This window comes from Helicoverpa zea, chromosome 17 (assembly GCF_022581195.2).
Source record: "Helicoverpa zea isolate HzStark_Cry1AcR chromosome 17, ilHelZeax1.1, whole genome shotgun sequence".
Lineage (NCBI taxonomy): Eukaryota > Metazoa > Arthropoda > Insecta > Lepidoptera > Noctuidae > Helicoverpa > Helicoverpa zea.
The window spans coordinates 754469-781171 of NC_061468.1; the positions used below are offsets into that span (position 1 = coordinate 754469).

The 26703-nt window shown below is 38.2% G+C and overlaps 2 protein-coding genes across 5 annotated transcripts in view; both read right to left on the reverse strand.

Moving 5' to 3' along the window:
* Positions 1-210: 210 nt before the first annotated feature.
* Positions 211-16764, reverse strand: LOC124638053 (nose resistant to fluoxetine protein 6-like). The gene is made up of 13 exons (XM_047174851.1): positions 16660-16764; positions 14798-14934; positions 9864-10016; positions 7409-7568; positions 6776-6893; positions 6522-6609; positions 6040-6206; positions 5421-5606; positions 3717-3896; positions 2814-2967; positions 2018-2201; positions 1490-1632; positions 211-1015 (listed from the first exon to the last, which is right to left on the reverse strand). Exons 1-13 carry the CDS (start codon positions 16721-16723, stop codon positions 827-829), a joined length of 1923 nt encoding a protein of 640 aa, XP_047030807.1. The 5' UTR covers positions 16724-16764; the 3' UTR covers positions 211-826.
* Positions 16765-22805: 6041 nt separating this feature from the next.
* Positions 22806-26703, reverse strand: part of LOC124638590 (E3 ubiquitin-protein ligase Nedd-4) — a 35271-nt gene continuing 31373 nt past the window's right edge. For all 4 annotated transcript variants that reach the window (XM_047175616.1, XM_047175615.1, XM_047175619.1 and 1 more), the window contains 3 exons: positions 26063-26291; positions 24497-24666; positions 22806-24014 (listed from right to left, as the gene is read on the reverse strand). In XM_047175616.1, coding sequence (XP_047031572.1) covers positions 23912-24014; positions 24497-24666; positions 26063-26291 — 502 coding nt within the window. In that variant the 3' untranslated portion in view covers positions 22806-23911. The remainder of the gene's footprint in view (positions 24015-24496; positions 24667-26062; positions 26292-26703) is intronic.

Below are 26703 nucleotides of genomic sequence, written 5' to 3' on the forward strand. Positions count from 1 at the left end.
ATGTGTCGCTAAAAGTGATGATTCCAGACAACCTTAGGATGGATTTACGGGTAATGTGTTAAGGTTACTTTGTATATATGGTATTAGTGATTAGCAAATGGGTAGTTTACTGAATATAATCTTAAGGGTTTAGATTCTAATCTATATCGATAAAACTCCTAAAGGAGATTTTTCTTGTACATAGTTAAGTATCAAAATAAAACCATACAATAAAAAAATATAGTTTCTTTATTGAGTTCCTTATACAAAATAAACATTTTTAATATAAAAACATTTAAGATCTAACGATTCCTTTACATCCGTTCTATTCTAAGTATTTGAATCTTATTTTTGATTATCTAGCAAAGCTTCTTGTCCCGGACCTCACATCACAGTTTATTTGTGTCTGTGCATTTATCCATATTCTTATCAGTTCATGTTCATTTATTCTTATCAGTATCATTACTGTTGTTTGTTTATTTAACAATATACATAGGAGTACATATTGAGTAACCCACGAATTAGAATATTGAGTAACACATGATTAGAACGTAACAACTTAATCTCATTTGCATTATTATTCTGTGTCAATCTTTACAAAAACTTTATCATTCTTAACAATAATATTTACAATGGTACAAAGTACAAAACTAGCTACTATTTTATCTACAGTAATATCTATAAGTAAAAAACTTTTTTACACTAATATATACAAAAGACTTTAGTTTCTATAAGTATACTAAGCACTTCAGGTACTCGATCAACTTTAGCTGTCATCACCATACACACCTTAGTTACATCATCAGCCACCTTTTCTTCTTCACTCTCATCATTTTCTTCATCATCATCAAGCCTCATTCCTGGTGTTACTGCCAATTTCCACTCGTTTGTCAGTGGGGTCTATGGAGGGTCTTCGCTCAGGTCCGTCGGGGTCCGTGGCTGCCTTCCATAGTTGTATGAGAGGTAGCTCCACCAGTAGGCACAGCGGTACTGATACTACGTAGCTGAGTACTGATGATGTTATTAGGAGGGATATCTGGAAGGAAATATGTGGCTTTAGAATTAAATATAACAAAATCTTTAACGTACATAACTTTTTGTAAGGTCAAATGGTAAGTAAATACTCTAATTTGAAGAATTCATGATGAATTATTATAAGCTTTGGTAGATTGACAAAGAGTAAAGAAGCTTACAGTTGTTACAGTCTTTACGACAACATATTTATTATACAAACTAGTCGGTTGAGCACTGATCAACTGACCAGTCGGTCTGGGTTTAAGATAAGTTCTTTTGTATGTTTTTTTGTCTTTACACGTATTCATAATTTGAATAGCTTTAAACTTAGTCTTGCTCAGTGATATCGTGGTACAGAGGACTGTTGTATGTGCCAGTCAGAGACGCTTTTGCTCAGCAGTAAGAAAAAAGAAAAATTTGGTTAAACTAAAAGTCAACCTCGACAATATCAGTATTGTGAGGCTAGGCAGATGATGATGTAACAGCTAAACAATACCATATTAAGAGGCGTGGCATGTCCGAGCTGTGTGTTAGCTGCAAGCGTGAGGCGCAGCACGATGAAGTGCACCAGGAACACGCAGTATGATAACCGGCCCAGGATGTGGAACCCGCGCCATTCTAGTGCGTCGCGGAGTAGAGCTGCGGGAAGATTTTGAAAAAATAAGTATTTATCAACTTGATGTGTCTTATAACAAAAATCATTGGCACAGTACAAAAATAAAGTAAAACAAGAAAAGACCCAAAAAATAAAATAGCAGCTACTTAGCGAAGGTATAAAATCGCCCAAGAAAGTAGACCAAAATACAGGTGTGCGGAGGACGAGGACCGTTACTGCTTTCGCCCTTATTTAATTTTTTTGTGCTTCACAAATGTCTCAAAAAACCCTATAGCCTCATTAGTTCACTCATAACTTCACTTCGGTCTTGCCCACCATACGAATATGACGTAGAAGAAAGCGCCTGACCTATGTACATTATGGTATCTCCGTTCGTCATTTTGTTCTCCATGAGCTCCCAATACTCACAATGACACCTAGAGAAGCAGCCGAGCATGAAGACAGAGAAGAACACCGCCACCAGCGGCCTGTCCAGCGCCGCGTACACCGCGCTGGCCCACGCGGACGGGGAGCTGTCCGACAGGAACACCGTGCCACAGAGGAGAACGCAGCTGCCCAGGAGGAGGGACGAGTGGAACAAGATGTTAAACCACTGGAATACATAAAAAAAAGTAGACATGTCCAAAATGTTAAGTAGAAGATGTACTAGACTAGTAGATTTAATGTATTGTCGTCAATTTGAAATTCATCTATACTAATATTATAAAGCTGAAGAGTTTGTTTGTTTGTTAGTTTGTTTGTTTGCTTGAACGCGCTAATCTCAGGAATTACTGGTCCGATTTGAAAAATTCTTTCAGTGTTAGATAGCCCATTTATCGAGGAAGGCTATAGGCTACTTTTTATCCGGGTTCGTGCAGAGGTTTCCACGGGATGCGGATGAAACCGCTGGCAGAAGCTAGTAAAAAATAAACTTTTTCTAAACCAGTTTTGTCTGAACTTGATTGTGTGAACGCTTAGGAACTGGGTACCTACTCCACGCAACCGAATCCTCATAGATACATACAGCGCCCCATTATATGTATACATTATATACAGTGGTTATATGTATACGGATATGTACAGTATTACATATCCTTCTTATCTTCTTATCCTTCCACGATAAATTAACTCTCTCACAAAGAAGAACTTTTCAAATCGACACAGTAGGTCCTGAAATTGACGATTTGATTAATACGAAATAAAATCTTCTACTGACTGTACTCACCTTGCTATCCTTAAGCTTGATATCCCCCTTGACATTGTTGTGGTAGAGTATGAAGGCGGTGGCGATGCCGCCCACGTAGCCCGGCAGGTTCATCCAGCACGGCAGGTACAGGAGCGTCAGGATTTTGGAGCCAGCGAACATGGTGCGCAGGACTCTGAGGAAGTAGGCATTGAAGATTATATGTCACCCAACACACAGTTGGGATAAGTCTAAAAACAAACTATAGATAACAGTATCAAAATAATGATTAAAAACCATAATCTATTTCTCATCCTTAAAATTCTATAAATTCAAAGGTCGATTAATCAAAACCGCCCATAGATGAAGTGGGTTAAATATAATGTCAAAACATGGTCTCATTCTACTCCAAAAGCAGACTTAGTTCGTGGTCCTGTTTATCTGTATACTAGCTTCTGCCAGCGGTTTCACCCGCATCCCGTGGGAACTACTTCCCGTACCGGGATAAAAAGTAGCCTATAGCCTTCCTCGATAAATGGGCTATCTAACACTGAAAGAAATTTTCAAATCGGACCAGTAGTTCCTGAGATTAGCGCGTTCAAACAAACAAACAAACAAACTCTTCAGCTTTATAATCCTACTTATTCCTACTTATATTATAAATGTGAAATTTTGTGAGAATGTATGGATGTATGTTTGTTATTCAATCATGCAAAAACGGCTGGACCATTTGATTGAAATTTGGTGTGTAGATAGGTGATACCCTGGATTAACACATAGGCTACTTTTTATCAACACATCACGTGGGCGAAGCCGCTGGCGGAAGCTAGTATTAGTATATATAGATGTAAAAAGTCGAGTGCCATTTGACCAGAGTTCACGAAAAAAAATTTTTCATATAAAATCGACGACAATAACAATACAATTTTAAAAACAGCTTCTTACTCAGGCGTCTGTGCAGTGACGATAGGCGTCAAGTCGTTAAAGTAGACCACCAGTCCGGCTGTCACTGAGGAGCCGACCACCAGCAGCAGCAGCACCGGCACTGTGGCGCGGCGGTACCGCATCAGGACCAGCAGGAGGAAGATGCCGATGATGTGGAGCTGCATGTCTGCTGCTAAGTACCTGTGGTGTAATGCGAAAATATGGATGATATATTTTCAGGGAATTATTAGTCATTTAATTAGGATAAAACAGTATTTCCAAGAGGTGTTGAGTTCTTTTTGACTATAATACTGGTTTCTACATGATTTAATCGTTATCTTTATTAGCGGAAACCACAAAAGGGGGTAAGAAGAGCCGATCGAAACCAAACCAGGTTTTGAGAAGGCAGGGTCCCAAGGTCGACACGTGCGACAAGGATGGTTTCGTCAAGGTCGAGAAGAGGAAGAAAAAGAAACCTCCTTGTCGGAACCAGTGCGGTACTGCGCTAGGGCGGGGCCCAATATGCTGCTGCGTCCAGCTATTCCGACGACGCAGCTGTACGTGTCCAGGCTGCACCATTCCACGAAGGTTGAGGAGGTCGTGGAATATCTGCGCGTGAAGACCAGCTGGACCTTGAGGGTCGTGAGGTTGGAACCGCGTCACAACACAAATTTTAAGTCGTTCGTGGTGCGTGTTCCGACACAAGGTCTCGAGAAGGTCCTCAAGGAAGATTTTTGGCCGAAGGGTGTTCTGTACCGCCGGTTTCGTGGCCGGCTACGTGACACCAGTCAGCGTAACACGACGCCGACACATCGTGTGCATTAGTTTTAAGAATATTTGTTATGTATTTATAGTATGTTTAAGTTTTTATAGATATAGTATTGTATATATATATTGATATGATGAATTTTTATGTATTAGTTTATAAGTATTGTAATGTACGATATATGTGTATTTGTATTTTTATGGGCCCTAGTTGCCTGAAATAAAGGAATAAATAAAAAATAAATAAAAAAAATAAATTACAAGGAATGATCAGGGAGATCCATTGTTGTAATAATGGCAATCTCTATGTAAAATCATTGTGTCGAGGACTTCGAGGACGTCCATCCTCTACAAGTCATATTTTAAATGTGGCTCATGTTTTTTTTAATTATATCATATGTTTTGGACCAGAATCAGAAGAGATGAATGTTACACCCCACAATGTCGGTCTTTTTTTTGTATCAACCGGGAGGGTATACCGGGTGTGTCGTTTATAATCACATTAAATGAAATGCGTTAATATACTGGTTAATATATGTCCATTAACACAAAGAAAAAAGAAAAATACGTAAAAATAAAAAAATGAATTTTTCAAACAAAGTAAATAGAATAAAAATGTGCGAAAATTAGAACACCATATAAAAGTCAGTCATTACAAACAACTGTAATTCTCTCTTGAAAACTGACAGCTGTCAACTGATCCAAACATTCGATACTCCTAACTTTATCTCTGCTTTACACATGATGTTGTAAATTATAAAAACGAAAAATGACTCCTGTGGCTAAACCACTGAATGGATTAGGTTATTTTTTTTACAATTCGCCATAGAATATCATAAAGTATATGCGATAGAATTTAATGTGATTGTGAACGACACACCCGATATACACTTACATGACGTGGTCTATTTCGATTTTCACCTCAAAGACCTCGTAAACCGTAAAGTAACGAGAACTCACCAAGTATGTCCCATACAGAACTTGCCAGTAGGCAGGTGGTTGTGCACGTAGAGCGCGTGGTACCACCAGCGCTCCGAGCAGTCCTGCGCCTCGCGCGTCACCAGCCAGCCCCACTGCGGACCTGCCCCGAGCAGGGGGAACCAGGCCACTGTAAACCAGAGCGCGAACACTGCCAGCGGGGTCAGTCTGGAAGAAAGGATTTTTGGTGTTATTGCAAAAAAGTTTGCAAAAGACTTCTAAAATTTGTCAAAACCAATTCTGAACAAGGAATTGGTTCTGAAGTTGGATTTACTAGAGTTTTGTAGAATCCTATACCGAGTTATGTATACCTTATAAGATTATTCCTCTAAAATGCTTTTGAATTACCAGAGTCTACCTGCTATTGCCAATTGTCGTACTAGTAGTTGAGTTGTGCCAGTTCTCCAATATTAACACCCATGTTAAGAGTTAATCCCACAAACAAAAAAAAAACACCGATTTTCGCCAAACATCAAACCCCATCCCCCTAATTAAAAAAAAACATGAATTAAAATTAATAAAGGACAAACCGGTGAAAATACCCGTTTATTAATAAGAGGGCATGGGATCAAACCCCCGAGTTGGACACTCGCGTACTAACCTGATCCACCGATTAAGAATAGACATCAAGCACTTGTAGAAGGTGATGGGCTTGGTGGGCGAGGAGATGAGCGTGGCGTAGGCGGTGAGGAAGCCCGACATCGCGAAGAACGCCTGCAGCCACAGCGGCGAGTTCAGCACTGTCTGCCATGTGAAGTTGTCATACATCTGGAATTATAAAGGGTTTAGCAGTAAATAAAGCTTCAATGCTAAAAGAGTTGGGCGGGATTCCACTGATGCTAGCATTGGATTCGGGCCAGCACATGGCCAGCACGAACTTAATTTGTTAAGAGTTTCAGATAAATCAATATGACAAGTCGAATTGGTAGTTAATATGTGTACAGAAAATGGGAAAAATCATGGGAAAGATGACCGAGTAGAAAACTATAGAAACATTAATTATACAAAGCTTGCTACTCGCCTGATAAGCTTAGAGAAAAATAACTATAGAAAATGAGATAGTTTTATGCGCAAAGTAATTACCCTTTCAACGAATTGCGGGTTGTCAATGTATGAGTAGATATACATCAGCATCACGTGAGAGAATATCACGCACTGCATTCCTAGGAACCTGGAAACAAAAATACAACCATAGGTACCTACTCATGATTCTTTCGTTGTTGTAGCTACAAGAAGTCTCATTAGAGGCTAATATTTATAAATACATGATATTTCATTATTAATTTTTTTCATTAACATGTATGGATTGATGAACTAGGTATTACTAATGGTGTTACCTGATGCCTTCGATGCATGCGACGTCTTTCATGCGGTCGTCCGTGCGGGGCTTGCTGCGGTCGTACGTGAGGATATCAAAGTTACGCTTCAGGGAGAACGCCAGCAAATACCTGTTGCCTATGTACAGTAAAGACATTAAATTATTTAATACAAAACAATTTAATGTGCCTTTTATTGTTGCCATTTTTTAATCAATCTCGCTGTAAGAGAGTGTGAGAATCTCACTGATGAAAAACCACATGTTTCTTTTGGATCCCTTCATGTTCCAGGGCTGCCGTAACTCTTTTAAACAATCCCGCAACCCATTTGGAGTCCACCTTGACTTAAGTTTCTAGCTGTTTGTTTAGAATGTATTTAACAAACGTACGATTTTGCACTTCGCATCATGGTCAGTTTGATATCCTTACTGATATCAACGCATCCGAACTCCTTTAATGGTCGTCTGCCTTCCAAACTCAAGGTTACTTTAGCATAACCTTTGTAACACTAACTCTAATTAGCACTAGCACTATCATCTCTAACGAGCATTAGTAGTATCTGCACCAATTAATCAAATCATTTCTAAAACACCAGAGAGCCTTCAAAAACAAGTTTAAAAGAGGTCAAATAATATAAAATGAGTGAATATTTACAGTGAGCCTTAGCGCAGCGGTCGCCGAGCACGTGCACGGCGGTGGCCAGACACGCCAGCGCCGCCAGGATCGTGGCCAGCACGCCCAGCGACCGCGCCGGGCCCAGCCCGCCTGCGCCGGCGCCGGCGACGCTGCAGTATCCTACTGATTCCACTATAGCCTGCGAAAAAAAACATTATATCACTGTATTATTTTATCCATCCATATATTAGTCAGTAGCCAAATATTATGTCTATGGTACCCTAACAGTCTGACAATCTGTTTTACCAATATCGGAATTCGGATAATGCATCTCTGGGTCGAGAAAATCAGATAGGCAGTTGCTCCATGTAAAAAACTGGTTCTCAGCTGCATCCAGTGTGACTACCCAACATATTTGGGAAAAGGGTAAGCAGATGATGTATGGGCACTGCTTAGGTTATCTTAATACAAATTAATTAATAATACTTAATTATTTCCGAAATAATAATTTATAACAAAAAACATAATTAATTCAACAATTTTGAAAGCAGTTTAGCTTCTTTATCATTTCACTCTCTCAAGTCCTTTCACTTTTGAGTTATGTCTAAGATCTAGACTTAATTTAAGGTATCCTATATAGTTAACATAATTATGTGTGAACCTCACCGTTTGTTATGCAGCTTTCTGATATATAAATCTGTTACCAAATCGAATATAATTAATTATACAATCTTGATTTATGAGTATTTTAGCATGTTGATATTTGTAGGAAGGTTTTGTACAGTTCAACATGAAAGTCAGGAAGCAATAATTCGGAATGAAAAGCCTTGATCCTTATTATTTCCAAAATTTTGCAAAACTTCCTTTACCGTAATCCGGTTCCAACGACATAGACAAAAAATATACGGTTTCTATAGGTACAGTTCCTAAAATGGGCTCCTATAATTTAGTTACAAAAAGTAAGCCATGAAATCCGTAGGCGTAGCTTTTTAAATAAGCCGATATCTAGTTGTACCCATTCATGATTCATATTTACCAAAGCCCTTGCATAGCCTAGGATAAACCTTCTAAAATCATCGTGTATACTGTCCGTCAGTCATATCTCCAGTCCATACTGCTGGACGCTGCTGTTGACACAGGCTTGCGCCGCGTCCTGCCACCCGGACGTCTGGTTCTGCTGTCCACAGCGAGAGACGCACACTCCTCGGTGGAACATCGTGTATACTGTCCGTCAGTCATACCTCCAGTCCATACTGCTGGACGCTGCTATTGACACAGGCTTGCGCCGCGTCCTGCCACCCGGACGTCTGGTTCTGCTGTCCACAGCGAGAGACGCACACTCCTCGGTGGAACATCGTGTTTACTGTCCGTCAGTCATACCTCCAGTCCATACTGCTGGACGCTGCTGTTGACACAGGCTTGCGCCGCGTCCTGCCACCCGGACGTCTGGTTCTGTTGTCCACAGCGAGAGACGTACACTCCTCGGTGGAACATCGTGTATACTGTCCGTCAGTCATACCTGCAGTCCATACTGCTGGACGCTGTTGTTGACATAGGCTTACGCCGCGTCCTGCCACCCGGACGTCTGGTTCAGCTGTCCACAGCGAGAGACGCACACTCCTCGGTGGAACATCGTGTATACTGTCCGTCAGTCATACCTCCAGTCCATACTGGTGGACGCTGCTGTTGGCACAGGCTTGCGCCGCGTCCTGCCACCGGGACGTCTGGTTCTGCTGTCCACAGCGAGAGACGCACACTCCTCGGTGGAACATCGTGTATACTGTCCGTCAGTCATACCTCCAGTCCATACTGCTGGATGCTGCTGTTGACACAGGCTTGCGCCGCGTCCTGCCACCCGGACGTCTGGTTCTGCTGTCCACAGCGAGAGACGCACACTCCTCGGTGGAACATCGTGTATACTGTCCGTCAGTCATACCTCCAGTCCATACTGCTGGACGCTGCTGTTGGCACAGGCTTGCGCCGCGTCCTGCCACCGGGACGTCTGGTTCTGCTGTCCACAGCGAGAGACGCACACTCCTCGGTGGAACATCGTGTATACTGTCCGTCAGTCATAGGTACCTCCAGTCCATACTGCTGGACGCTGCTGTTGACAGGCTTGCGCCGCGTCCTGCCACCGGGACGTCTGGTTCTGCTGTCCACAGCGAGAGACGCACACTCCTCGGTGGAACATCGTGTATACTGTCCGTCAGTCATACCTCCAGTCCATACTGCTGGATGCTGCTGTTGACACAGGCTTGCGCCGCGTCCTGCCACCCGGACGTCTGGTTCTGCTGTCCACAGCGAGAGACGCACACTCCTCGGTGGAACATCGTGTATACTGTCCGTCAGTCATACCTCCAGTCCATACTGCTGGACGCTGCTGTTGGCACAGGCTTGCGCCGCGTCCTGCCACCGGGACGTCTGGTTCTGCTGTCCACAGCGAGAGACGCACACTCCTCGGTGGAACATCGTGTTTACTGTCCGTCAGTCATACCTCCAGTCCATACTGCTGGACGCTGCTGTTGACACAGGCTTGCGCCGCGTCCTGCCACCCGGACGTCTGGTTCTGCTGTCCACAGCGAGAGACGCACACTCCTCGGTGGATGAGTGTCCTGTTGTAGTGCTTCAGTTTCTGCGCTGAGTAGTCCTGGAAGGGAAAGAGAAAAGGTTATATAGGTATACAAAGAACTTCAGTCAAGGGTCAATCAAAAGATAATGCTGGAAGTAAAGCTACGTAAATATGTGGTTAGTCAAAAAAATGTTCCTTTTCTAAAGTTTTTATCAGGAGAGACAAAGTCATGTGCCTAGGGCACTTTAGATTAGACGTAGATAAACCGAACTAACTGAGTAAGTTCATTGAATGGATTCAAGTAAATAAGTACAGTCACTAAAGTTCCAGGCCGCCACTAAAGAATTCTGTAGTCTGTACTAAAAATGCAAGATCATAAAGTCTTGTAATGTAAATTGATTCAGATTTGAGCACCCTGCTGTCAGACTGGCTCCAGGTATTATTTATAATATTTCTGTTACAGCCTTTTTATCGTCCCACTGCTGGGCACAGGCCTCCTCTCACACGGAGAAGGATTGAGCATTAATCACCACGCTTGCTCAATGCGGGTTGGTGATTTCAGACTATATAGTCCAGGTTTCCTCAAGATGTTTTCCTTCACCTTTTTTATCAGCCATTGGTGTCTAAGATATACTTAGAAAGTACATACAAACTTAGAAAAGTTGCATTGGTACTTGCCTGAACTGGAATCGAACCCACACCCTCATACTCGAGAGGCTGGTTCTTTACCCACTAGGCCACCACGACTTAATAATTAATTAATAATATTACGACAATACATTATAATTATTTTCCTCTTACGTTACAAGCCCATCATCAATACATTACTTCACTGACCCACAGTTCAAAGTAACAAACCTAACAGAATTATTCACGGCTCAACCACATGTTAACAAACGCATCAACGCAGCATCGGACCCGCGACCTTGAGTGTCGACACTACACTGGTGAACCCAAACAAGCTTATACTTTCTCATTAGCGAAGAAGGACATGCTTGCGAAAAGTCGTTATTTTGTTATAATCCCTGCATTCTTTTTTTTGTTTTACTTAAAGTAAAAAGCTATAAAATTATATGCTTCGTCGGGTTAATACTCGTAATCAAAACCACTGCGTGAAAATCTTTATTAACAACTATGTATTTGATGTTTGAAGATGATTTTTTATAATTTTTATTTATACAGAGAAGTAAACAATAGCACCAACTTCATGCTAGTTTAAGCATGCTGTATTCACAAGCTTAAAGTTGTTTCTATGAATGCATTTAAAGGTGGTTGACCTCACAATTAGAAGATGCACAGTTCGATACAACTTTATTTTGTGCTTCTAATTTCCCTTTCAAACTTAAGACTTGCCTGTCATGTGATCATTTATTCTGATGCACTTCAATTTGATTTGTTAAGAACCTCCTCCTCCTCCTCCTTTTGGGAAGTTGGTTAAAAACCTCGCAAAATCAACATCATCTCAAAAATTCAACGACTAAATAGGTTTATCACTTTTGTTTTGTTAATGGATCGTTGCTTACGGGAACCACACTATAATGTTGGTTCCCACCTAACAGAGCGGTGAGAACTGATCTAAATGGCAAATATCTTGTGATAGAACTGGTTTAGTTGCCAAACTGGTGAATGAAATAGTAAACCCGCTGTGTACACAATCACGACCTTTGCAACGCATTTACATTTGTCGAAACAAACACAAACTGCGAAATGTGTTTCGTCAATTAAAATTCCACCATAATATTTTGATATCTTATTGCTTGCGAGTTTATCGTAAGCATGATTTAAATAGTAGACAATCTATAAAATTAATTCAGGCAAGCTCTGTCTTGAGTTTGTGTGTTTATTGACACTCAAATCTTTGTCTATATAAAAAAAAAGATTTTTTTATAACACAATAGCATTTACATAGGATTAAATGCCTATCTAGTGAAAAATAAAAAAGAAACTAGCAAAAAGTGACAAAAGAGAAAACTGTGAACATTTTGGCGGGTTCGGTGGCCGATGTCTACTTAAAGTAGGTAACCCCAGGAGTGCTGTCACCCATACTAACGAAGCACTACTTACACAGCCAAGAACCACAATAGGTTATATCACTTTATACATACTTTATACGTGATTGAAAGTCGTGGTGGCCTAGTGGGTAAAAGACCAACCTCTCAAGTATGAGGGCGCGGGTTCGATCCCAGGTCAGGCAAGTACCAATGCAACTTTTCTAAGTTTGTATGTACTTTCTAAGTATATCTTAGACACCATTGACTGTGTTTCGGATGGCACGTTAAACTGTAGGTCCCGGCTGTCATTAAACATCCTTGGCAGTCGTTACGGGTAGTCAGAAGCCAGTAAGTCTGACACCAGTCTAACCAAGGGGTATCGGGTTGCCCAGGTAACTGGGTTGAGGAGGTCAGATAGGCAGTCGCTTCTTGTAAAGCACTGGTACTCAGCTGAATCCGGTTAGACTGGAAGCCGACCCCAACATGATTGGGAAAAAGGCTCGGAGGATGATGATGACATACTTACCTATATTGTTACATCCTAGAGAGTTGAAACAATTGAAGAAGACTTTGCCTTGCCTTCAAATCTGGCTAAGGAACGAAAACGCTTTGTACACGTATGCATCAAGTTTGCTCGTGTTTGAGAAATTTTGTCTAGTGCGCGCTCAACGAAATGATGGGAAATGTATAATTAAGTCAGCTATCACTAGGTATTTGCCTCGTTTTTCCCATGTGAGTGACGGCATATGCCATATGCCTACCTGACCTCGTCAACCCAGTTACCCCTGGGTGTTACTGGTTGTCAGACCTTCTGGCTTCTGTTCAAATGATAGATGGGACTTACAGTTTAACATGCTTTCCGAAACACGGAAGAAGAGACCGTTATGAGAAGATCCATAACTTTTTGATCGATCCAGGCGGCTCTGTCTTAAGCACGGCTCTTTATGTGAAGGCATGTCCTGTTGGTTACACGCTATAAGTGTTACATCAATTGTATAATTCTTGCGAGCCTCGCATACTGCCGTGCAGGGAATACATCATTAGATAAGTTTGTCGCAATCTGAGGAAACTCCACTGACATGCATTTCTGCAGTCGATACATGATACATATTGTATTGTAGGCCTGTATTAGACTTGTTAAGAGGCAAGAGATGGGATGCAGTATGGAATAATTCATTTTTCGTTCTATTTATGTGTTATGTTTTGTTTCCGTAAACAATTATCCGTGTCTTCGTATTTACTAGGCTAGAATTCTTCGAGTTATTTTATTTAGTTTTAACAAGTTCACGAAATTCTTAAAGGGCTTATTACATTTGACTAAATTCAGTCGTCTAAATAGGTTTGTCTAATTAGGTTTCTAAATGATTTAATGAAAACTACCTTCCTAAATGCGATTACATTTGACTGAATTTAGTGACTGAATCATTTAGACGACTGAATTTAGCCAAGTGTAATAAGCCCTTTACATGATACACCTTTTTCGTTCTTTTAAAAGCCTGAAATTATTCCTGCTTACACCGTTTCAAGTAGTTTCTAAAACGCGTAACATTTTCAAAGTTAAAGTTAAGTTCCAATGTTTTTAAAATATACTGGATTTCTAATGGAAATATAATAAGTAAATGTAACCCTCAAACAAGCCTTCAATTATATTAACTACTTCTTAAATATTTACTGAACAATGATACAACTTATAAACTTAATGATATACCTAATAGAACAGTAAACAGTCTAGCTAGGCCAAGGTGTTCAATCATAACTAAAGTTATGAAATAAAATAATCAAATTATTAAGAACTAAAGTTTTGACCTTAGATATAGTCTAAAAATTATGATGAATTGAACATTCTACTTTGAATTGTGGGTTTACATAGTTTTCTTATATTTAAACAAGCCGGATGGTGACAAAAAGTATCCTACGTCCTTCTCCCGGGTCTGTGCTACCTCCCCTATAATTTACAGTTTAATTGGTCTACCTGATTAAGCGTGATGGCGTGACCAAGGAATATAGGATTTCAGATTCATTTACATATAAATAGATTTTCACGTCATTTTCATCATCATCATCCTCCGAGCCTTTTCCCAACTAAGTATGTTGAGGTCGGCTTCCAGAATCCAGTCTAACGAGTGCTTTGCAAGGACATTTTCAGAAAATACAAGATTGTAATTAATTTCAAAGCTATATGCATGTAGGCAATGATTATCTAATGTAATATGCTGAGTGTTAACTATTAATGACGCATTTCATTTAATATTTATTGTTTACAATAGTAAGCATTTGTAAGCAAACTTTACGAATGGATTCCTAAAGTGGTTTGCCTTGAGGTATTGTTTACAAAACACACGCATTCTAGTTGTAGGCTCCGATTTAGGTTAACGAGCTTATTCATTCAACATTTATTATAATTTACTTTATTTACTTACATATGTAGTTATTTTTTATTATGTTTTGTGAAATTACAATAGCAAAACGGCTCATTTCTTTAAGTTTAAAATTTTAACGATTTTTGTTCTTCATGAAAATCAGGACAGATAAAAGCGCGTAAGGATATATTTTACATAAAAATGTATGTATATATATTTTGTGGTAGGTATGCGTTTAACGACTAGACCAATACCACTTTACTAAACCAATACTGTTGTAGGCAATTCTATGGTTCCTAGAACGGTCCATGCTGTGAAAGAAGTCCGATAGATGCGGCCTTAGTAATCTAGAAGCCATTTCACAATTCCGTACCGGAGTCGTGGTAAGCTCTCTTGTAGTAGATGCCCACTCCCGGAAGCCAGAACTATCTATTAGTAAACACATATTGACAGGAACATCCACTTACTGTTTAGTTCTCTTTCCCCTTCAAGGGTCGTTGGTACATACCTGCAGCAGCATCATGGCAGGCGAGGGTCGTGGGGAGTAGAGCGCGGCGTCCACGATGCAGTACACGTCACCATCACGCTGGCACTGCGACCACTCGTCCAGCCCGTACAGGGGTGGCAGCGTCGCGAACACCGTGTCTGGAACCAGATAAGTAGATTTACATAATGAGGTTTTGAAAGGATCTCAATAGGTTTCTCTTGAGTACAGTCATCACGGTTTCGAACTTCGAGACGTAAGTAAGTATTGACGGGTATAATGATGATATCCTCCTAACCGATTCCCGGCACGACGGATGTTTTCATATAATATAAGGAGATCAGCCAGCTGCGCAGGAGATATTATAGTGCACAAGCATTTGCGCAGACACAGGTGAAACACATAGGTATCCTTCACTCTTAAAGGCCGATGGTACTGCCAGATGCGCAGTGATATTGAAAAGTATTGACTAATCTAATTACATAAATATCGATGATGAAGTCTGCTTCTTCACAATGTCACAAGCTAAATTTGTCCTCTGATGAATTTACGAGTATACTAGGTAATTAATAGATAAGACAGCGGGAAACAGCTGGTTATTGTAAATCGATGGGAGACCATAATATCAACGACATCCAAAAGGCATTCACAAAATCAATAGATATTAATAATCATCAATCTATCAATTGGGCAACATTAATATGCAAGTCACTGGCGGTAATCCTAAGCTGGAACAATACTTGTAGACCGATAGTTATGATTGTTGCGACCACCTTGACCGCTAAAGCACACAATTTGATGGTCACTTTTGGTTGATACTTATTTACCTGTGATTTGAAGGGGCTTGAGAAGACAGGTATCTTAGTTAGTCTCGTCACAAATTACTAAATACTGACTTGTTATTAAGAAACATGTAAATCATTTCGTAAGTTCGAGTTAACTTAAAAAAAATTTGGGATAAATAAAATAAGCGACCAATGCTTTTCGCGCGTGTATCTCTGAAATAATGGAATGTTTCGTTTTTGGAGACAGTAATGAATAAATTCTTTTATTTGTCCTTTGGGCAGGCTAGTCTTTCGACCATACCGCCTTTCGTCGTAGGGTTTTTTTCAGTTTTGTCATAGGCACGTTCTTCAATAAATTCATTAACAAAATGATAAACAATATGGCATAAATGATCAATATTTTTTTAATAAATATTAAGAGTGTTTGGTAGATTTTAAGAAAATTATTAATAAAGGGTAGGGCTGCCATCCGTCCGAGTTTCCCCGGATATGTCCTAGTTTGGAGATCTCCGGGGGGCGTTCGGGCGGGTTTTAAAACCCGGACACAATGCAATTAGTTAAAAACCTTATAAAAAATACAAAACGCAGTTTAATTAAAAAAAAAAAATATTTTTGGACCCGTCCGGGAAAAAAATGCGATTTCCGCTAAATGTTCGGGTTGATGAAATGGTTACTCAACAACTGATGCTATCTTTTTACTATTTCAGGGATAGTTTCAGGCCTAATGTCCAAACTATGTACCTATATCATGTGCACATCCAAAGTTTTTCTAAGAATTATTATTCTTTATTGCACACATAAATACATTTGACACACTGAAAACGGAGACATTATGTACAACGGCGAGCTTAACCCAGTGTTGGGTTCTCTTACAGCCAACCTTAGAGTGAAAGAGTGATTTGATGGGAAGAATCTTAATTTATGCATGCTATTTCTATTTACCAGTGATCTCTTCATTTCTTTTACTGTCCATCCGTGCGGTTTTCCGCAAAAAAAATACTTAGGAAGGTACTTATTAAAAATCGTTACACCTCCAATTAATTTTCGCCAAAAATACTTACAGAACTACTCAAACTTATTTTTAAGCAGTAACAAACTCACCATTGATATCAACGACGCTGGCGAGCGCCGAGCTCACGCAAGCTAGGAACCACACACACCACATGCTGCACTTCGCTAAGACACGAGCGTCGCGTGCGCAGCCTCCGCACGACTCACGCCAGCGCGCGCGCCGCCCTTCCACGCGTTACGACAGATCATCTCGGTTACAATGTGTTAGTAGAAAGGTACGTGCAGAAAGACAATTAGTTTGTTGTTTGGAAAATCGGCTACCGGCTACTTTTTTAATATAAACTCTGATTAAAATGCTAAGACCCGCCGAAATACAAAAAAAAATGTGGCCTATTTTTAGTCAATTAGTTTAAAGGCCTAGTCACGTATGAAATAAGCTCAAAATGTTGATGGCGGTGGGTAAACGCAGAATCCTTTAAGCTTTCAGGCAAGCATTGCACCCTCATTAAGTCAATCTAGCGACGCTAGGCCCGTGTCAGTGGCGTGTGTTGTTCCACACGTTCCTCAAGGAGCTGTCAGTCAGCGGGGGTCGAAACCTGCAATGGCTGCGGGATAGTTCGAAAGAGTTACCGCCCTGGTACAAAGGGCTCCTAAGGTATTTTTTGCCAGTACAAGTCAGGAGTGTAACAATGAAAAGGTATACATACATACTTATCAAAACAAGCATGCCTCAAAGTCTGAATTGTTTGATGTACGAAGCTGACCTACTGTGCGAATCTGTCATGTGACCATACGGAGGATTTTCAAACTTAACTGGTCAAGAGTGAGTTGCTAAACAGATGTCTTAACGTTACTGGTTATAGAATGTGCAATAACATGTCATTGATTTTGGAATATTTTGGGATATTGCATCTGTGTTTGATCATTTTGCCACCTAGATGAAGAAATGCAGGATTAAGGCTAGTCTGCATATCACGACCGTACTTTACTAAAGGTAGGTAAAAGTGCGTTCAGCTCGGTTCTTACTTAAAAACATAATACAAATAATACATATACAAAATACGTCCCAAAAAGCGTAATCTTCCAAAATATTATTAATTGGTAATTGGTGTGTTAAGACGAAATCCCCTTCCTCCTCCTCCGAGCCTTTTCCCAGTCATGTTGGGGAATGTTAAGACGAAATGTAGCTCTTAAAAAGTTCTTTGAATTGATATGAATCATAAAACAGAAGTGTAGGGTGGGTACCTAAATCAACTTTAAAACCTGACTCGATAGTAGGTAACTTTTAGTAAATAAAAATATTTTTTTTATTTTGTTAAAATAATATAAAGAAATCTTTTACATTATATTTTATTTTTATTGTACGAACACCACAATCTCAGCTAATAGTTTTTATTGAAAATTTTATCCAAAATCATTATCCTTTTAGAAATCATTTTTAGTAAAATTTAGTTCCTCATTTCTAACTAGATGGCGTTGGGATCGATTTGAATCACACTATGGTTACGTTCACAACAGTAACGTTAAACCCGGAGCTCGGTAGTAGAAGGTACCCTGTTACCGATTTAATACAGATTCACGCCTTTAATTTTTATAAAAGGCTTCGCTCATAGTTATTACATGAGTGAGTGCCTTTGACATTCAGAAATGGAGATTGTTCGCTGAGAAGGATGTAATTGTTTGCTTGACATTTATAAAATAAAAATACTGAAGTAAATCTAGAAATCTTTTACATTAGATAGGTATATTTTATTTTAATTAATTGAACAATGACTACAATCTCAGCTAATATTTTCTACCTCTTAGCACATTTTTTTACTGATTTACATTTTAGCCAAAATCTAAAGCCTTCTAGAAATCATTTTGATCATTCACTATACTTTTCAAGAAAGTAATTTTTAGTTAAATTTAGTTCGTCATTCGTAACTAGATGGCGTTGGGGTCGAGTTAAATCGCGCTATGGTTACGTTCACAAGCGTTCCATGTAACTCGAAGCTAAGTATCAAGAATTAATCGTCATGACATAGATTGGTTTTCCCAATTAAAAAAAGTATTTTTGTGTGGGCGCCTCTTACTCATTTAAGAGTGCTCGTGTTTGTAAATTAACTCTGAGAATTTACTCCGAAATAATAATAATTAACAAGTCTCATTTAACCAAGGTCGAAAAGTCCCGTATAATGTGGTTTTCATGAGTAGATAAAGTTTTCTCAGTCATCCAAGTCTCACTATATTTTACTTCGTAAGATCTATAATAAAAAATGGTGTAAAAAACGGCTCTTTTGATGTAGGGATGTAAGCAAATACTTTTTTATAAGAAACAATTTTTATTCAATTTAAATTGAACTTGACCTCATTACATCTCACCTTCCATCTTCGAATTCCCGGGCACCTGTAAACAAGCGGCAGTGTTGCCACACATGCGAGGTGAATGTCCACTTCCTCGGGTCAAGGTCTGTGCGCTTGCAACACTCACTAATCTGTGCAACATACCGGCTGGTTTTTGTAATCAATACTATTACGGCAGATTTACGAAGATCTTTTTTACCATGCGTTTTAAATATATGTGGGCAATTTAAGAATTAAGTATGTTAGAATATAGGCTAAGTGGTAAAGATCATTCTTTTTTTGTACCGCATAAAGTTTTTCATAACAAGCCGTTTGTCAAAGGTAAAAAAGAAAGGCAATCATCAAAATAATGACTTTTTAATGATTTTTTTTTTCAAATTTCAAATATAGTATTATATTTACATGAATAATCTTACCGTAAACATAAAATAAAAAATATCGTTGATTACGTTAGACAACACCGCGTATTGTTCATTGTTTGACAACCCTATTTATTTATTAACGACATATGAAAACTGGAAACATCGTCTCTATAGAAAATAGTGGAAATAGCCAGTGTTGCATGTTCACTATTATTTATAAATGTTTAAGCTATCTAAGTTTATTTTTATTGATTAACTATCTACTTAAGTTAGTTTGCAATTTCATAAAGGGCAAATACTGTATGTCCTTCAGTCCCTCACAATTAAAAAGCAAGAAATCGTTTATTAGTTTTCGTATGGTAGTTAGGTCAAAAATCTACCGTCTGTAAGCAATATATGGAGGCTGGATTATGACGGTAGTTCGTTCGCCATGTCTACGCTTATATTTTCTATGGAAGCTGTTCAAACAACGCATTTGAGTGTCTTTGTGATTATTTCCCAGTTTTCATATGTCAGTAACTTCACACGCGCTCATATAGCGCCACAGTATAGATCTTGGTTATTTAAGAGATAGCAATAATTCCTCGCGTCATCTTCAAACGTAGTTTAGGAGCTAAGTTAGTAAAACAAGTTATTTATCCACCTTAGTACTTTTTGATAACCATAATCTTAATTTCTATTTAAATGCTAGATATTTTTTACATACTTATTTAATGTTAGCAAAAGTTACGAGGCCGACCATATGAGCCAGTTCTTCCCGATAGGTTGACGCAAATATTTTAATTTAAAGATGACGAACGGTAAAACTATGCTATCTCTCAAACTATAATAAAATATCACGATGTTTCGTCAACATTTTACAATGAAAAACGTTAATAATATGGAATTATACAATTTTATTTTCGATAAGAATCTTTATAACTTTAGGCAAATTATAATAACGAAATGAGCGTTATATGTACTTGTGTTTAATTTTATTATATTTATTGTATGTAATACTTTACAAATAAACTTTATACGAACAAAATAGTTGTACAGAATATTACAATCAATTATACGCAACGAGACTACTGACGGTGCGAGGAATTGATTTTAATATAGTTCAAGTCAGGAAAGAGCATTTCATTATGTCACCTAAAATTACAAAGACATACAAATAATATATTGATAAAACTATCTAAATTAAGTAAACGATCATAGACGAAAACGCAACTTGTCTAAAACTAAATAAATACAGGGTGTAAACAATTGCTTTATCAATAAATATTATATTATTTTTATTATTCAAATAATAAATTTCAACTTCATGTCCATTTCATGGATACCATTCAGTAATCTAATTATTTTTACATATTTCAATCATAGCAATTTTTTACACCTTATACTAAAATTATGTACAAGTGTGCTATATATGAAAATATCTTTTTATATATCCAAGCGAAAAGCAATTTATCTAACATAGTATAGGACGCAAAATGAATTAATTGCTAACGAAGTGCGGACAAGGCGCCTACGTCACACACTAATAATTGATACTTCTCGTAAAACTTTACATTGCCATCACCTTGTCCGACTATATCACGTTATTTAGAATTTATAATCGTAAATAATGCGTGGAATAAATTATCAACAATACATAGGCATTGTCACTCACTCATCAAAGGCTACCGCGATTGGTCGTGAGACGTTGACAGCTGTCAAACGTGACAGGCAGAAAACGAAACACCATGTACATCACAATTTTTAGTATACATTTTTACCTTTATTTAATAATAAATTTCCACATAAATTAGTATGGTATTATCTTATACACACAAGTATAACTGAATCTCAGAATAATTATTGCATTATAATTAAAAAAAGTCGTATCATTTCTGTTTTAATTAGCCCGTGGTTCTACAGTCCTCTTAAAAATGGCGGTGAAGGGGTATTGGGTTGCCCGAGTAACTGGGTTGAGGAAGTCAGATAGGCAGTCGCTCCTTGTAAAGCGCTGGTGCTCAGCTACACCCGGTTAGACTGGAAGCCGACCCCAACATAGATGGAAAAAGGCTCGGGAGATGATGATAGTATTTTAACTGTAGAAGCTTTGTTTCAACATTACAATATTATGGCTTTGTCGTAAAGCTAGTTACGTCAAGTGTGGATTAGACTTAACCTTGCGACTCGGTTAAGTCCTTGCTATTTTAAAGCCGATGTATTTTGACATTTTTGTGAAACATATATGTCAAAATGACATCTCTTATCTCTTCCATTTTACATTGCAGGAGTATATCATTTATATGTTCATTGGAAGTGTTAATAAACCTTGAATTGATTGTTAAAATGATTATTTGCTTACATGTTTTATTGTTGAATTTTGTCACGATTGTCGATTAATAATAACAAAAATGAAGAAAGCTGTTTATACACCAATTAAATATAGATAGGCACTCGTTTAGAATACTAATCGTACGTACGTAATGATAATAATCATTCATTATTCATAATTTTTACTCACTGATGTATCAGATCACTTCATTGAATAAAGACGTATTTTTAACCGACTTCCCAAAAAGGAGGAGGTTATCAATTCGGCCGGTATGTTTTTTTTTTTTTTTTTTTTTTCTTTGTATGTACATCGATTACTCCGAGGTTTATGGACCGATTTACGTGATTCTTTTTTTGTTCGACTCGGAATAGCTGCCAGTTGGTCCCATAGTCATCAGGTCAGGATCTGATGATGGAAACCCTGAGAAATCGAGGGCAACCTTCGAAAGTTGTAGGCATACATAGGGTAAAAACTTGATACTCAGGTGTACGCCTAAAAGCACTATTCAACAGTGAAGATTTGGAGCTGATCTGATGATGGAAACCAGAGAGGGTCGAGGGAACTCGACAACTGAATATGTAAACTACCTCGTGTTTGGGCTTAAATTATTTGTATGGACAAGACCTTTGCAACAGTGAAGGTTTGAAGCTGACCTGATGATGGAGACCAACTGAATATGTAAAATACCTCGTATTTGGACTTATATTCTTTGTATTGATGAGAACTTCCCACTTGTATGGATAGTGACAACTATACGTATCACTGAAAAGCTTTAAATAAAAAACTTTTTTACAAAAAAATTAAACCGACTTCCCAAAACACTAAAAAGCAAAAAAAAACTATTTTTAGGTGCATCGGCCTAGAAGTCGGTGGCAAAATTAACTTAGTAACATCCATTAGACACCGAATTCTAGGCCGATGCACCTAAAAATAGTTTTTTTTTGCTTTTTAGTGTTTTGGGAAGTCGGTTTAATTTTTTTGTAAAAAAGTTTTTTTGAAAGGGACAAATGTACCTTCTCTTTCACATTTAACAGGTTTTTATGGAAAATAATTTCAAATGGTACTTAAAATAGCAAATATCAATAATATAACACAGACTTTTCTGCTGATAACAAACTTCAATGAAAGATTAAAATTCTTTTTAATCTCAACGTAGATATACTTATGTATCAAAAGTTATTTGAAAAAAAAAACTGTTAATAGCTAAATTAAATTTCTTGTAATTGAAAAATACGTCTTTAGTCAACGAATACAGGTCTGTATTACATCATATCCGCAGTAGGTAAAGTTATCGTATACCTTACATTTTTCCAACAAAATTAGTTTTTACGGAATTTTCAGACTTCCAATTTATTTACATTTACTTTGACGTTAAGTTATTAATTTACACATTAAACATGGAAGATTTATCATTTATTAAATTTACATTTTCAATTTCATTTTAGATCCGTAAAAACTCGTAAGTATGTATTTACATGGTTAATTGAAGTAAATCCCATCGTTTTATGTTAAGCTATATTTTATACAGATTAAAACGTAAATTAGTATATTGACACGATTAATGTATGTATGGCACGCTTGCAGGCGTATTTTTAGTTATTTTAATATAATCTGTATAAAATACAGCTTAGCATAAACAAGTATTTTTATCACCATTGAAATATACAGAATATTATAAGAATTAATTCCATATTTCATACCATCCACCACATTTAATACGTACTATTATAAAACTTCGATATTGAGCAGAAGTTATGTGGCGTTAGTGGTACATTGAAAAACAAAATTTTAATGAGCATTAAAAAAAACATTGCAACATGTTAATGCCAGTGATTGACGTCTATTTTTATAAATAAGGATTTATTCTAACATCTGTTATTGAACCTCATTTTTGGAAATGTCAAATGACAAGTCAATGACAGTTATCAGGACAGTACCTTATATGTTCTGAGTGCTGATTCCGAGTTTTGTAATTTAACGCTCTCGATATGTAATTATAGGTCGGCTGAAATACATACAGTGATTAAGTTGTACGATAATAGAGCCTGCGGCTAAGTCAAAGCCGAGCGTATCGACCGATTAGAAAGTTAAGCAACGCTTGGCGCGGTCACTCCATAGATGGGTGACCATCTTGTCATAACGAGTTCGTCAGTATTTCGGAAAGCGATAAACTGTAGGTCTTCGTAGTTGGGAAAAAGCTAGGCAGATGATGATCATTAACGCATCGAGAAAGTTAACTTGCATAACTCACAGTAGGCACTCTGTAGTAGTTATCTAGAATTTTCCATAATTTTAGGGTGTATATAGGTTGTGAATGGCGGAGTCTTCAGTCGACGCCGGCGAAGCCTTGGGACCCTTCGATGGCTTTGATCAGCTTCTCTCGAAGTTGCTGGTAACTTTCATATGGAGGTAGGTCTATGCGGTTGAAACTGGAATGGAAGGTATTTTTTTAGAAATACATAATCATATCGAATGCACAGAAATAGTTCCTATAAATATACACTTTTCCATGTACTAGACAGGTCTAAAAAACAAGTAAATTGCTTTTTTTGAGTAAAAGTTGATACCTGACCTTTTATATACCTGAAACTAGTTTGGTTCACTCTAGAACTAAATAGCGTGTTAAGAAACTTATACAAAGGTACTTACTGATACTACATTAAATACAAATAAATATTTATTTTATTCTACTATAACTTATGTAGATTTCAAATAATATTGAGTAGGTATCATTCGTCATGAATAGGCAAACATCTGTCACTCTCGCATTTACACTTAGATTTTAACACACATTTACAACTTTCACCAGATAATTTTGCTGTTCTGTAGTTGGGTACTAAGGTAATGTCTTGCGAGCTGTCATCCACAAATACAGCTGTAACCTTTACAAAGTTGTTAATAATTTACTCACCAAGTATGTGCCCTAGGATAATTATCAGGCGATCCCCACTTCTCTATAGTGAATAGTTGCGGTCCGTTGCTGCCGTACAGCTCCTTGAAGCCGTTCATGGGCACGCGGGATGTGCCCGTCACGAACTGTAGCAGACGTGAACGCATCTCGTTCGAGAATGATAGCACCACCTAAAGGGAGAAAATGTTATATATTAAAATATCAATAAACTAAAGAATTAAATTAATAAAATATCTATTCCTGTGAATTCAAAATAGAAACTCTTTCGTTTTTAAAATGTGTATAAGTAATGTAGTTTATACACAGTAAGACGCCAAATATATGGAATGTTGCATTGTATTATTCGCTTTAAGTTTTTATAACAATTTTGGCTTCCAGCTTAATAGAAAGAGCAACTGTCTATCTGAACTCTTCAACCCACTTACTCGGGCAACCTGATATCCCTTTGTAAGACTGCCGAAGATATTAAAATGACGGCAAGGAATAATTTAACGTGCCTTTTGAAACGTGGAACATTACAACATTTTTATTTATCTACAAATCTACATACATTTACTATTACAACATAAGACCGTAACACCTTCGCTTATAATATTTAACCGTTTGTAACGTTGTACTTTCCTAGCTCTAAGAATTGGTTAGAAATTAAAAAAAATACAAATAATTACAATAGATTTATTCTAAAATTAATAAAACACCTAAAGTAAACTAAAATAAATAAAATAAAAATTATAATATATTAAAATTAACATAATTCATATACGGAACCCAATATTAATTATTTACACAAAGGTCCTCATAACTATTGCGCCTACGCATCTCTAAACGGGTGAACTGGTTTCGCCGCGCGCGACGGTGGTGCCTCGAGTGCATTCGGGGCCGAGACGCAGGCAGACGAACAAATTGCATCAGACGTGACGGCTGTGTCACACGTTTTTTTGAGTTGACCTTCAGTATTGCGTACCTGCCTAATTTCTACTTATTTGTGCTAGACAAATTATAATCGGAAATCCCGCTGGGGTAAGTTTCCATGCATTGCTTAAATACTATTGTAAGGTGTTCTTCTTGCTAAATTTCTATCTAAAGCAGCTGTTCTTTGTTCACTTTGTTTGCTGGGACACTGTGACCTTTGGACCCGGCAACGTGGCCCAAGCTCTGCTAATGCTAGCCTTGTCTCTGCGCTTCCAGGATTTCTACGTTCCTCTTTAAACCCTCGCTACGCAACGTTCTACCTGGCGGCGAGTGAAAGACCAGACCTGATCCTGTCTGGAACTACCTGGGTCCTGCTGGAGACCTGGAAGTGCAACCTGGGAAGGAGCTGGGCCGTCGTCGGAGCTACACCACGGTTCAGGCCAGTGTTCCCAGTGTACCTTCTACCTCAAGATCTATTCGTGATTAGGGCAACAGGAGTTGGCTTAAATAAAGTCTCAATTTCTACCAAATTGTGTACTTTATTTGGACCCCCTACCTACCTACCTGTCGGCCAGCCTGACTACCAAGTTTACCACGGCCGCACGTTAACAAATAAAATTGAATTGATTTGAGTATACACAAAAAAGTACATACCCTCCAAAACCACTGCACCACCAAATGATTGGCATGATAGTCCCCCTTGTACAGCGTGTTATTCCTCCAGTCGCGCACGTCGATGTGCTGTATGCCGCACAGCAGCAGCTCCAGCTCGTGCTCGTCGAAGATCTTCAGCAGCGCCAGCGGCACCAGCGCGCCCAGCCCCTCCAGGAACGCGAACATCTGCTCCGCCACGCGGGACACGAAGCGCCACTCGATCACTAGTCTGGGAGTATACCAACATGGTTTTTATTTACTGTATAGATGTTTTATTTCATAGGCTGATGAGCTATACTTGTGTATTAAAATGTACATGCACATTGTATGACTCGGATACTCAAAAACTACTGAGCATTCCCGTACATTGTAACTCGTTACACGACATGTTCAGAAAACTCTGTCCAACCGGAGAAGTTATTGTTAGGTATCAATGTCTAATTTTAATAATGGTATTTTTGTAATAATTAGGAATACAAAAATATGCCTTAAAAATCACAAAAAAAAATTGAAACGAATTGAACAATTGCAATTGGGAGTTTATAAAAATCTTGCCACAATAATTTTAGTTTAATACATAAATATACTGCGTAAAAAGTTCCTACAAAGAATTTCACCGATGATGATCGCCATTTCAATAC

Excerpts from the sequence above, each read along its gene's own strand:
- LOC124638053 (XM_047174851.1), bottom strand. The coding sequence starts at position 16,723 with ATGTGGTGTGTGTGGTTCCTAGCTTGCGTGAGCTCGGCGCTCGCCAGC. Across the intron at positions 6,610-6,775 it reads GCATGCATCGAAGGCATCAG|GTTCCTAGGAATGCAGTGCG; the intron begins GTAACACCATTA and ends TTTTGTTTCCAG. Across the intron at positions 2,968-3,716 it reads GTCACTGCACAGACGCCTGA|AGTCCTGCGCACCATGTTCG; the intron begins GTAAGAAGCTGT and ends CTACTTCCTCAG.